Source organism: Diachasmimorpha longicaudata, chromosome 9, assembly GCF_034640455.1.
Source record: "Diachasmimorpha longicaudata isolate KC_UGA_2023 chromosome 9, iyDiaLong2, whole genome shotgun sequence".
Taxonomy (NCBI): domain Eukaryota; kingdom Metazoa; phylum Arthropoda; class Insecta; order Hymenoptera; family Braconidae; genus Diachasmimorpha; species Diachasmimorpha longicaudata.
Window position 1 is genome coordinate 3,130,228 of NC_087233.1, and position 13,135 is coordinate 3,143,362.

Genomic DNA, 13,135 nt, shown 5'->3' on the forward strand with positions numbered 1-13,135 from the left:
TTAATTAGTCGAATACCACTTTTCCTTGTTGTTGAAGAAATTGCTTATCAATAGGTGATTGGCTTTCTATCGAGTCAGGTTCAGTGGTGTACGTTTGCAATTAATAATCAATAAAATTACGAAACTTCAATTTCTTATTAAAATGCCTGATGACGTAACGAAAAATGGTGATAATTAGATAATTCAGAAGTTAAATTAAGGGTTATTTAATATATTTTCATTTGAAACAGAACTATTCGCTGAAATTAGAGTAAAAACATGGACATTTGGTATTGATTAAGAGAAAAGAAAGAAATGAGAAATTATTGGTTGATCGACTGAATCAATGAGGAATACCCTGCCTTGGTCTCTTAACGTGACCACCGTTGGTTATAAAAATTTCTACTTCTCACGTATGTGACGCTTATTCTTAAAAAATATTTGAGCCGCGAATAATTATTTATGTCACTATTTCCGTCAAACTCTATATCGTCAATTTAATTCTGTATTTCGTAATCTACGCCACGAACCTTGGTTTTCTTCCAAATATTTTTTTCTTCAGACCTTTTATTTAGAGCTCTTTATTGCAATTTATTTTTCAAAAATTTTCAGGGTAAACTCCTACACAAAACTTCTTCTGAGCGAATTTTTACAAAAATTTATTTTTGGTTTTTTCAGCAGAATTCACAGATTCTTTCGAAATAAAACAAAATTATGTTTCATGCATTTTGTTTTTTATATTAGGAGTGTGAATAAGTCTTTCCCGTTTTTTTCAAATTGTGAGCCTTTATTGTGAAAAAATGGTTACAAATGAATTATTGAAAGTATTGGCCATCGTCATCAAGCAAAGTCGCCAATTCTTGATCTTCAAAGATTTGCGGCCGCCCGGAACGCTCCTTGTCTTCCACGTTGAAATCACCACTTTTGAAGCGTCGAAACCATCCGCGAACACTTGAATCATCGACACAACCTTCTCCATAAGCTTCCTGAAGCAATCGATGCGCCTCGGCAGCAGATTTCTTCAAATTGAACCAATAAAGTGAAACTTCCCGCAAATGACGTCGACTCGGCTCAAATTTCGACATTTTCACGATATCAAAAATTTATGATGCGAAAAAATTTCAACTAATGTGTTAGTGTAGAATTGTTGACAGATGAATAAGCTTTGATTATGACATATGTAACCATTGAATACTCGCACAGTATTGGTGGCGGCATCTCTTACAAGAAACGGGAAAGACTTATTCACACACCTAATAATTGAATTGAAAACTCAATTGAATAGAGTTAATTTTCCATTTTACTTCTTTGAATGTTTGCACCACTTTCAAATCCACTGTTGGTAATACTTCAATGTCATACGTACATTTGGGACTCCCATTCGGTGGGTCAGTGCTGCCAACACCATCAATTGATTCTGATAATTTTATCATGTGAATTTACGTAATGTAATTAAGGAGAATATTCTAATTCGTTCTCCCCTGCTCGAGATAAATATTAAAAATTATTCAGAGATAGTGAAAGGGGTAGTTGTGTTGTATATAGATACTCGGTAGCGTTCGGCCTGAGTCGGCCACGTTACATAGGGATGAACATTCAGAGTCAGAACTGCTTCTTGGCCGATGCCCTACCGGGCATCTCCATATCAAAGAGCTCCATTGCGATATGAACCACTGAGTGATGCCGGATCCGCTGTTGTCCACCCCGGGCTAGACGATTAAACAAAAAGAAAAATTATTGATTAATGTTGCCAAACTCCTCAACATCTTCGAGACGAACGTAATATTAATGATCATAAAAAATATTACAAAGGTAGAAGTTTGAGACAAGAAAAGTAACGAGAATTGAGATATGTAAATTTATCAGTCCTTTATTGAATGAATCCATCCTTCATAATAATTAATGCCTTTTTATTGTTTCGGCCTTAATGAATTACCGGTGTTTTCACAATATCGCAAAGTTGTATAATTTTTCCGAAATGCTATTATAAAAAGCTTATTGAAAAATTATTTTTAAATTACTCAATTGAAGTATGGCTAAGTATGCAAAATGTCGTTTTTAATTAATTGATTGATAACGATATGTAGAAAAAGCTTCTTACTGAATGAATAAAATGTTTTCAATGTAAAGAGCTCCGGTTCATTATTACTCCCTCCTCCGAAATTTTAATTTTTGTGAGTTCAAAGGGATGATTTTTCGAAAAAATTTCAGATATCCAAATCAGAATCGATTTCACATCTCTAAAAGTTCATTCGATAATTTTTTTTTTTCAACAATGTTTTTATTCAAACCGACCTAATATTATTAATAATAATAATAATAATTTATTTTTCTTTGGTATTACATCCTGTATTTTACAACTCCTTTTATTTCTTTCTTAGGGTATAGATAATGAACTCTAAATAACTTTTTAAAAATAACTTTGTTAGTTATATTCTAAAGTTGCCTAACAAATTTGAGTGAAAAATATCGTTTTTCATGATAAACTTTGATCGAATAAATTGACTCTCGACTGTAACTATTATATATTTATCGACAGACTTTTTTTTGTGAAGATATAATTTTGTTTGTCATATGATTAAATTATTTGTAGGAACTTTATGGTGATGAGATTGTTTTAACAAATGTTTTCGATTACCTCAGTGCGACAGTAAAAGAAAACTACTTTATTGTTGGCTGAAGGGCGTTATAATGACGTACATTTTTTAAGTTTGTCTTTCCAAGTGTTTGGAGCATATTATAATTATTGAGAATTGGTGTAGGGATATCAATAATTGTTGATGTGGGATAAATTAATAAAAGAATATTCTTACAGAGCTGCTGGGCGCCCTCGACAACGCCGAGGAGAGAGCAGCTATATTTACTTCACTGAATAAAAAATTAATAAAAAGTAATTAATAAACATACCCATTCTACACCGTTGCTGTTTATTAATTAATGATGATGAACATCCGGACAGGAGGAGGGGAGTTCCGTGAATTAGTAGTGAATTCATTTTTCAAGGAAAGAAGAGAGAACATTTGGTAAATGTTTAATGTACCCAGTTCAGCTGGGGATGGAATATTTTACAATTCACATACACATCCCTGGATTAAATGATTTTTAATTACCATGAAAATATACCACAATAAATAAATCGATACTAAATAAATGAATCGATAATAAATAAATATACCACAATAAATCGATAATAAAATCCTATTACGAATCTCGTCGTGTTGTCAGTTGATCCCCGGTAAAAATTATTGGAAAATCGATAGATAACCTTGAAATGCGATTACAGATCACATTCAAAATATTTATTTGCTAGCTATCAAACTCAATTACCACCCTTTGTTTGTTGTTATCATAGGCTATCAATTACATTTGATTCTAATAAAACCATAAATATTTCAATATTTATGGTCGCAGTTTATGATCACGGGATTCTCTCCAACCGGGCCTTATTAAAGTTTTCAGTTGTTCTAATCTAAATGGAGAATAAACCAAACAAAAGAGCTGAACTACTTTGGGATCTAGTGGAAGAATTTGGCCAAATTTGATTGCAGTGATAATTAATACTTATTCAGTGTTCAGTGAAAAATTCCCTATGTTCAATGACAATAATTACGAGCTATTGGCTCTGAAAAATGCAAAATTGACGGAAATTGAGGACTAGGACTAGACATTAACGCGATGACCCTCGTCTACTAATGCAATAAAAGCAAGAAAACAGACCTAGGGAAAGACTAATGGCAATCGGACAAGAATGTAGTCTGTGAATCTTTCATTCATGTTTATCGTTTTCTTCGTGTGTGAATAATTGTCATGTAATTTCATCGCCTTTCCCTCAATTTATTTGGTGCACTCCTAACCTCAACAATCATTACGGTCTGAACGTATTTGTTCAAGTTGAAGAATTGTTGGTCAACATAATTACTGTTGAGGTAGGACGAATGGTGCAATTTCTCCGTGGAAGAAGGGAGTGATGGTGAATAAAAGTGGAGTTGTGACGATGAACCACGAGGAGAGCTTATCAGGTGGGACAACAGCTGTTTTTGGGAATATGTGTGGGGGAGGCCGAGGGTAATATGGACACCAAGATTAAATAACATTGAAGATAGTAAAAAAAAATGACACAGGATAATTTTGAGGTTATACATATGAGAAAGCACATGTGATGTAAACTTCACATGAGAAAGTGTCAGCGTTGCTGAGGAAAGAGGAAAGATGGAGTAGTATGGATACTCCAATTTTCGTTCTCTGATTGTCATTTTGAGTCGGAAAATTAAATAACCAAATGATCCATAAATTAATTATTATTTTGTGCGATAAGCAGTGGCGTAGCTAGGTAACCAAGAGCCCTGGGGTGAATTAAAAAATGGGGCCCCACTGCTATGTAAACTGATTAGGTTTTATCAAATGAAAATATGAAATACACAAATACATTAAAAATGCTAATCTACTTAAGGACTTTTTTGGGCACCGCAGGGCAGGTAATAAAAATATTAAATATTTTCACAATATTTAAACAAAAAACCCATTTTAAAAAAAATGCACTTATCCTAGTTTACCACTTCGCTACAGAAATAGTAGTTGACGTTTTCAAAAACGTATTTTACCTATTCGAAAACCTCGTCAATTGAATATCACATCTCGTATTTTTATACTCGATTTAAGATTTTAACATTGGTGGTGGGACTTTTGTTGCCTGTTCGATTATGTCACATAGTTCGTATTCCGCGAAATTGAGCTCGCCCTGGTGGTCAAGACTCTTCCAGCCTCTAACCACTATGTGGTTTTTCCTGAGCCTCCTTACCTTCAACTATTCTGCCAGTTCAGGATTGTCATCGGAGGTGGGGCTCGGCTCTCCTTGGGTTGGGGGGGGAGGAGAGTCCTGCTCGCTTTTTAGGGCTTCGCTCTGTGGTGCCTGGTCGTCCGCCCAACCTGTGGACATTGAGATCTGACCAATTTGGAGAAGTGGTGAACCTCCTCGGCCGCACCACGTGGGCTTCCACGGTATGTGTGGCAAATGGGGGAATGAGAGAGTAGCCTTGAGGGTTTGAAGGCCTCTTTCTCCTGCCTCCGATCGATCGCCAACTCGTCAGCAATGTCTTGGTTCTCTTCCCCCGTCTCTCCCGTTGCTGTGAACGGGTTCCTTTTCGGTTGCCTTCCCATCCTGCCCTCCTGATTCTCAGGACTCTCTGGGATGCGAGCAGCTCCTTTAGCTAGGACGCTCCCCAGAGGTATGACCTTCTTTGCCCCAATTACCTGGGGGCCCAACTCGTTTCCTTGGCTGCCACCTTCTTCCTCCACTTTTCTTTGTTCTCGATCCTGGCTCCTCGTGAGGATCCTCGAGGATCGACGCTTCGAATTACATCGATCGCGTTGAATTACACCTCGACCTTAGTACTTTCGCGACCTCGAGTCTACAGACATGTACAGCCGTATGTTTGATTGTACTAATCAGGAAAAAATAGAGGGCTTAAGTGTAAATAGAATAATGAGTAGGGAGTAGTATGATTGTACAAACATATACTAGCAATTTGCTAATTGAAAAATGTTCATTATTTTGCATGGGATTTAAAAAATAAGGGGGAAATTATAGAAGGGAATAGTTCATCATGAAGCTAATGAATAAGTAAAATGAGCATAACACAAACACGTACTAGCGATTTCACATTCATTTATGTGATTTTTTTTTCGGGTTTTTTAAATTTTCAAACAATGAAAAAAAAGTTGTACACACCAGTACTATTAAGACATAACCGATTGTCACATTTCTTTTTTTAACTCTGACACTGTGCGATTTTGCCCCTTTGCTTCAGGTCTAAAGTAAGGGGGTACAAAAAAGTGCATGAAGTACAGTCAAGTACTCAATGAATACTATTGGATTATGGACAGGGATTTACTAAATAATATCAAATAATTTCGCTGTCAACTTTAAATCTTTATGATCACACGCAGAAGGTATATCGTTGTCCTGTCATGTCTCCAGAGGAACTAACCCTTAGTGACCAAAGTTTTTACACTCTGGACCCATTCAACAAAAAGCCCTTGTTCATTCCTTTCTTTCTTTTTCTTCTTTGTTTCTGTTTATTAAAACTATTCTAAACATTCTGACATTGTTCTGAGAAAAACTCTAACATATTCACATTGACTAAACACAGCTATGGACAGACGAGTAATGTTTGTCCACACACACCATGCAGTCTCAATAAATACGACTCAAACGAGCCAAAAAAAGTTGATTTTAGAAACTTCGATGCCAATATTCACACAGCTACCTGTTCTAGCCACATTTTTCTTTAATCTACACTTTTCAACATTTCATATTCCAAAATGTAGAATGTTTCATGTTGTCTATTTTACCCCACCTCCTGTCAAATTTTTGAGGTGTCCATCTTACCCTGGGATATCCATATTGTCCCCCTCAATGTTTTAGAATTTAACGAGAGGGTCAATTGGATCGTACCTTCCAGATTACTTCCAGATTTTCTAACTGTCTTCTTTTCCAGGTTGCAATATTTGCGGAGGGTCCCACGAAACTCAGGATTGTTTTTACCTACAGGGCTGTCAACATGTAAGTAAACAATAGTAACTTCAGAATTCATTCAAGAACACAAACAATGTCGTTGCACATTTTGATTGGCTATTTTATTTTTGATCATTCAAAGGCCGGATGCATCAACTTCAGAACGTCCTCTAAATATATTATCTCCTTCAATTTGTATATAAAATTTTTAACCCAATCACCTGTCACTCGAGAATCGATGAGATTTACAAATTTGGTTCGAAAAAAAGTCTTAAAAACCATGAAAGAGTATTTTTAGTTGTGTTTTGGAAGAATATTTGTTGAATATGTGCTTTTATTGTTTGAAAAATAGATAATGTGATTATAATAATATTATTAGTAGTGTATTACCATCTAAAATGGCGGCTGATGAATCGGTCATGGATAAAGATCAGATGGAACAGGAAATCTTAGGGTACATCGCAATTAGATCATCGAAAAAAAACTGTTCCTTAAGAATTATCAAACTTTTTTTATGATTTTTGCTAAACATTTTGATGAGCCCTTGTTCTACTATATCGAATGTAAAAATATATTACTAATAAGCGATCATTTTTCACTGATAAAACTGTCAAACCACATCCGTTGGATCGTCTAACACCATTTTCCAGATGGCACCATGGAACTGATGACTGATGGACAATCCAAGGAAAACGTGAATAGTTTCGGACTATTTGAGCTCATTAGGGTTCACTCAAGTTGGAGAAGTGTCTCGTGATGAGTGGGAAAGGATAGTCAAATGAACCTTCGCAGATGGTTATAAAAATGTATAATTACAATGACTCTTTAAAGATAGACGTCTCGCACGAGTGGCTCAGTATAACGCGTTATTAACATCGATCTCAAATTGGGTCTTGGACTCGCGAAGGGGAGACTCAGAGGTCCGCTCTGATCTCCTCCCGATCGTCCTCTGACTCTCTTAAAGTCTACAAAAACTCTCCAAGCTCTCCAAGTCCAAATTCCCTAAGGTAACCACTCTCACGATTTGCTGCACTACTATTGTCTTGCATGATCATTGATACAAGACTTACCCAGTCAAACAGTTCATTGTCTTGGACTGAACGTCCTGAAACCCATGAAACCACTTAATATGATATTTAATCGACGCCATGGGAGTGCCGACCATGGCCCAGACATCAGTTGGATCGTCCAACACCATTATCCAAATGACGCCGCTGGTCTGCTGATCAATGTCCAAACATTGGGGACTGCCTCCCACGGTGTCTACAAGACACCCTGGGACTGCTGACCAATGTCTGGATGACAGGAAAGGGGGATCGAATTCCTCGATTCCATCATCCGCCATTCCCCTCTTCTATCCTCAGACATTGATCAAAAACGGCGTATTGGTAGATCCCAATACCTCATGATGTGCCAAAGGATATCTCTTTTTATCGCACCTTTTTTTTTATTCACGCATTTTTAAATCAATTGGTTTACTCGACTATAAAATTCCAAATTACAATTTGTTATATACACTTATCTGCTCTATACCTAATTAACATGGGTGAGTGTGTCATACATTAATCTTAATTTTTTAAAGAATAAATTCATATCCTTAGTTATTTCAATATTGAGTCTCCTGAGGAACGCCCTGACATCATATGGTGGGTAGACGGCCATTTCCTCCCCTTATTCCACATCACTCGCATATCTTCTAAGAAAATAATTCTTTCATATTTATAGAAAAGCTCTTTAAAAATGTTCAACTGTTTTTTCGAACCAAATTTACAATTGTTCAGGGTTGCGAATGACAAACATTAAATTCAAAATTCCCGAGAAAAATCGTTCTATCACGTTCTAATGATAACAGATCCACATCTTGACCACAAGTATTTCTCGTAAAATTTCAGGTTCCCAACACTCCGATGTTATCTAAAGCTCGTCAAACTGTCCCTCCAGATCTTGAGATAACAAAAATGGCCGATGGCACGACGAGCATCATCACAAGACGCGTCTTGCCTCGAGGCACAACCTTCGGTCCATTCGAGGCGAAACGCAACTGGATGATGAATCCCATGACATACTTTCCCATTCGCATATTTGGCTCCTCTCCATCAGAGACCTATCACCTGGACTACTCCAGCGAGGATACCAGCAACTGGATGTGCTTCATTGCTCCAGCTAGCAGTGCCACAGAGCAGAATCTCATATGCTATCAGCTCAAGTCCAATATATTCTACACAGCGATACGTGAAATAATTCCTGGAGAGGAGCTGCGGGTGTGGTATGCCCCATTCTACGCTACTAAAATGCAAATGCCCCTCTACAACGTCGACATCATCTCCTCGGGATTTCCAGTTCCTGCACAAGACCTGCAGAAGTTCTCCTCCGATGGCACAACTAATCACGTCGAGACACTGAACAAAGAGATGGCTCTGAAACTCGCTGAGCGTCTCCCCGCCCAAGAATTAGGAGCTAAGGACGATAAAACGACCTGGAATTGCAAGATTTGTGCGGTTGTTGTGCATTCGGTACCCTCTTACGCAAAACATCTAATGGAACATTATAAATCCCTGTTGGGAGCCTTCTGCACCCTCTGCAATCAAAAATTCAGCAGGTATTCTGTTTTCCAGAGACACCGAGCGAGAAAACATCCGGAGTCGGTGACCGAATCTTTCGGTATTTCAACATCAGACGATCCTCGACAAGAAAATGAACAAATATCATCCACCAATCTTCATATGTTGGACACCAACTCCCTGACCGTCAATGATCTGCTTCAGAGCAATAATTTGATCGAGACTTCGCCATTAAAGTCCATTCTGGAGAATCAAGGATGTCTAAGTATTACTCTGAATCCCTTGACAGATTCAATTCTAGCCGATAACTTATCATCCTCTGACCCCCCCAAATTCAACGTCGACGACCTGACATCAGAGTTGTTAAGTATGACAAATCATAGTGACCGTTTATCCCACCAAATCAATAACCTGGATTGTGATATTTGCGGAAAGAAATTCGATAAAGCTGAGTACCTTTATCGTCATCTTCGGAAACACACCGGAGAGTTTATTTGTCCAGGTTGTCTAGCTGTTTTCGCCAGAAAAGAGAATCTGCTATCCCACGTTTGTTCATCTTCGACGAAACGTGATGGTTTTGAATGTCCCTACTGTCAAAAACAGTTCGCAGTTAAGAAATATTTCAAGCGACACATGATACAACACTCGGGCAAGATCTACTGCAAGTGGTGTCGTAAGACATTTCTATGCCAGTTGGAGTTGGACAGTCACCAATGTCCAGCGCCTCGACACGTTTGTCCAGATTGTGGAAAGCGATTTTCACATCGAGCTCATCTTCTTCGTCATGGAAAAATCCATAACGGTCTGAAGCAAGTGGCTAAGAACATTAAAGACAAGAAAAAAGGGATCGATGAGAAGCCCTTCATATGTGAGAAATGTGGAGATGCTTTCAAGACTCCTTCCATCCTGAAGCAACACCTTCGATCTCATGGTGAACGACAATTTGAATGTGACATCTGCCAGAGAAGATTTCACAGACTCGGTGTTTTGAAACAACATCGATTCATTCATGAACATGCCCAGATACCTTGTCACGTTTGTGGGAAAAAGCTCAAATCGAAGAAAGCACTTGATGTTCATGTTCTCCTGCACGGCAACAAGAAATTCCACTGCGAAAAGTGTGAAAAAAGCTTCTTCCAGCGGTGCAATTACCTGAAGCACTTCAAGCAAATGCATGGAGACAAGGTAATCCACAAGTGTCCACATTGTCCTCTTCAGTTCACCAGCAAAGCAAGCTACACTAAACATGTGGCGAGTCATTCGAAACCAGCAGAGTACTCCTGTGGATTATGTCAGAAGAATTTTCATAGACAGTATCAGTTGAATCGTCACATCCAGACGAGTCACAGTGGAATTGTCTATCGATGTCCCTATTGCCAGATGACTGTTAGGTACCAACACAGCATGCGGAGACACTTTCAGAAACAGCATAAGGATCTGAGTGATGAGTGGAAGAGACCTGGTTTTGTTAAGGGGTTAGAAGAGAAAATTGATGAAGGTGAGGATCAGAAGGAGAAGGGGAATGCTGGAGGATGCGATCAGGAGGTTCTACCGAGTGTTCAAATACGGGAGTGGGAGGAACCGGGAGTTCAGTTGCCGACGGAGGAGGATAGCAAGATTGAGGAGGTGCCGCAATTGCACATCAATAATACTGATCTTCAGCTGGCGGAGATGGTGCTCAATAATGCGTATGTCCTTGACGAGGAGGCTCAGAATATAATGTATTATATATTGGACACTGGGGTTAATGTCGATGGATATTAGAGGAAAAGATTCCAGGGTGGGAAAGGCGCTTGAAACTGGAGGTCTGATTGTCTACTGTCCTGAAGAACTGAGTTGACATGGACTTAAAGTCCGCAATAATAATTTTTATAAGGGAAAACAAATTAAATTGAAAAGAGCAAGACAATGAATGAGATGAACAAATGCTGGTAGGCAATTGCGAGGTATAACGTACTCTAAAGTGTCATAATCAAGATGCTGAGGAGGCTACTCTTTCTTTTTTGTTAGAGAAAGCGAATTCTGTGATTGGAAAGTCAATTTAAAATGTAGATCTGCTCGTATACTCTCCTGAGGAAGTAATTTAAAATAAACTCATGTTTCGCATCAAGAATAGTTAAAAGAGCAAGAGAATAAATGACACGAACAAATGTTCCTAGACAATTACGAGGTACAGTAGAATCTAAGGTGTCATAATCGTCATACTGATGATCAGGAGGGAACATTTTTTTATTAGACGTTAATGTATTCAATTGATCTCGTGGATTTTCGATGCAGTTTGACCAATGAGGAGAAGGAAAACTCTGTGAGACGAAGGTCAATAATCAGTGAACACGTTATTAATACTTATAATGTCACTTTATTATTAATAGAGTGCGAGTCGTATATTTGGGGGGTTAACGGGTATTGCAAAAATCGAAAAAACAGCTGGACTCTACACCACGACGTTCTAGACCAGACTAGCCTGAGGAACAACGCTCTCGAGAATCGAGAGCCACCCGGAGGGGGAGAGGAGAAAATCAAATTCGTTTCTAGAGCGTTCCATGAGTGTCTCGCCTCTGATTGATGACTAGATTGACCGCAGACCTGCGACGAACCACTTCAATATTAGATAACGTGAATGTAGGGAAATAGTTTCGAGTGATTCATCAATTTGTTAGTCAAATGTTTATTGACATGATAAGAACATTTTTTAAAAAATGTATCAACTTTTAATTTACTGAGCGTGTTGTTAAGCCACGTCAATGTAGATGTGAATCATCGTGAGTTTGTGGATTGACACAATGAAATAGTTTATTTACTTCTTCGATAAAATCTGCAGGTGGCGAACCCCATTGATGTGCTAATTCGTCGGTCGTCGGTGATGAGCTTCAACTACAAATTGATGGCTACAAATTTGGAAGGACATGGAAACGTTCGTTTTCGAAAAACTATTGACGTAAACATGTCTGGCCGTTAGCTTCGAAGCCGCTCGAACAACATATTTTTCTATAAATCGTGATGCTCTCTTATTGCCCCACAAGAAATTTGTACTGACGGAATTTCACTCTCGTCCTGCGAGAACTGCGTAGCTCAGGCAGAAGGAGTCGTAAAATACTCTTCTCCCTGGAGGACATTTCTTCGTCGAAAAGAAATTCCCTTGCTCTTCACGGACCAGCTCTTCAAAAAGAGGACATCTATCAGGAAGGATTTCTTCATCAGAATGAATGATGAATATGTACCCTCAGGAAGTATGTCAGATAATCGTTCCTGAAGAGATTATTACGCAGCTCTTTCAGTAGATGAGAAACATCTACGCAAAGTAGATTTTGAAGTCTTCGAGCAAATAATACGGAGGATCCTGTGAGACCATGTGATTCAGAGAAATTTCATATAATTTTGAATATATTATGAAAAATATTTGGATGCGGATTCCAGAGTTACCAGAACTGCACCTTATCATAAGACTGAAGCAACTGTGATACGTTCAGAACTTACAGAAAATATTTAGTAAAAATAAAACTTGAATTGTAAGCGCAATTGACTGATACAGCGCTGGAGGTGTGAAAATGTTTGTAATTTATTGTCATATGACCGTCATTTAAATTTTATGCTGACATAGGTCATGACATTGAATGGATGAGTCGGAGACGAGCTATAAGGATTGTACCCTTTATAGTAATAAAATTCAGATTACACTCGAATTATTAATTTTGAAACCGAGTTGAATGTATTTTTTAATATTCCAATAATAAGCTGAACTAATATTTAATTTGCATCGTTTGCTGGGACTCCAGGGGTGGCGGAAAAAATATCCTTCGAAGAAATAGAAGCCCCTCCCCCCAAATAACACCAAAATTATTAATTTATATTTTTAAAAACTGTGAATGTGGTGAATAATTTAATAAAAATAAATTCTTTTTTTTCGGAAATTTTCATTTGAAATGAAAATATGTCTGAAATAAATTAAAAAATGAAAAATTAAGATTTGTCTTGGAGATATATCTTCCAGGATTCGTCATGAGTCGCCTGTTCCAGAAGGACTCCCCAGGGACGTCAAAGCCACGAAAATCTTCAGATGTTGACACTTTACACCTCAATT

General features: G+C 37.9%; 1 protein-coding gene and 1 long non-coding RNA gene across 6 annotated transcripts; one reads left to right on the forward strand and one right to left on the reverse strand.

Moving 5' to 3' along the window:
• Positions 1 to 1,235: 1,235 nt before the first annotated feature.
• Positions 1,236 to 5,142, reverse strand: LOC135166043 (uncharacterized). Of its 4 annotated transcripts, XR_010299619.1 has the most exons (3): positions 4,581 to 4,762; positions 2,793 to 2,847; positions 1,236 to 1,688 (listed from the first exon to the last, which is right to left on the reverse strand). It is a non-coding gene; the product is annotated as an uncharacterized LOC135166043 (long non-coding RNA). The 4 variants fall into 4 exon arrangements; XR_010299618.1 differs by lacking the exons at positions 2,793 to 2,847; positions 4,581 to 4,762 and adding an exon at positions 4,778 to 5,142; XR_010299620.1 differs by lacking the exon at positions 2,793 to 2,847.
• LOC135166040 (zinc finger protein 184-like) lies at positions 3,393 to 12,984 on the forward strand. Of its 2 annotated transcripts, XM_064127954.1 has the most exons (4): positions 3,393 to 3,998; positions 6,477 to 6,541; positions 8,386 to 9,006; positions 9,109 to 12,984. In XM_064127954.1, exons 1-4 carry the CDS (start codon positions 3,947 to 3,949, stop codon positions 10,816 to 10,818), a joined length of 2,448 nt encoding a protein of 815 aa, XP_063984024.1. In that variant the 5' UTR covers positions 3,393 to 3,946; the 3' UTR covers positions 10,819 to 12,984. The 2 variants fall into 2 exon arrangements, with proteins under 2 accessions (XP_063984024.1, XP_063984023.1); XM_064127953.1 differs by having other exon boundaries at positions 3,396 to 3,998; positions 8,386 to 12,984.
• The last annotated feature ends 151 nt before the right edge of the window (positions 12,985 to 13,135 follow it).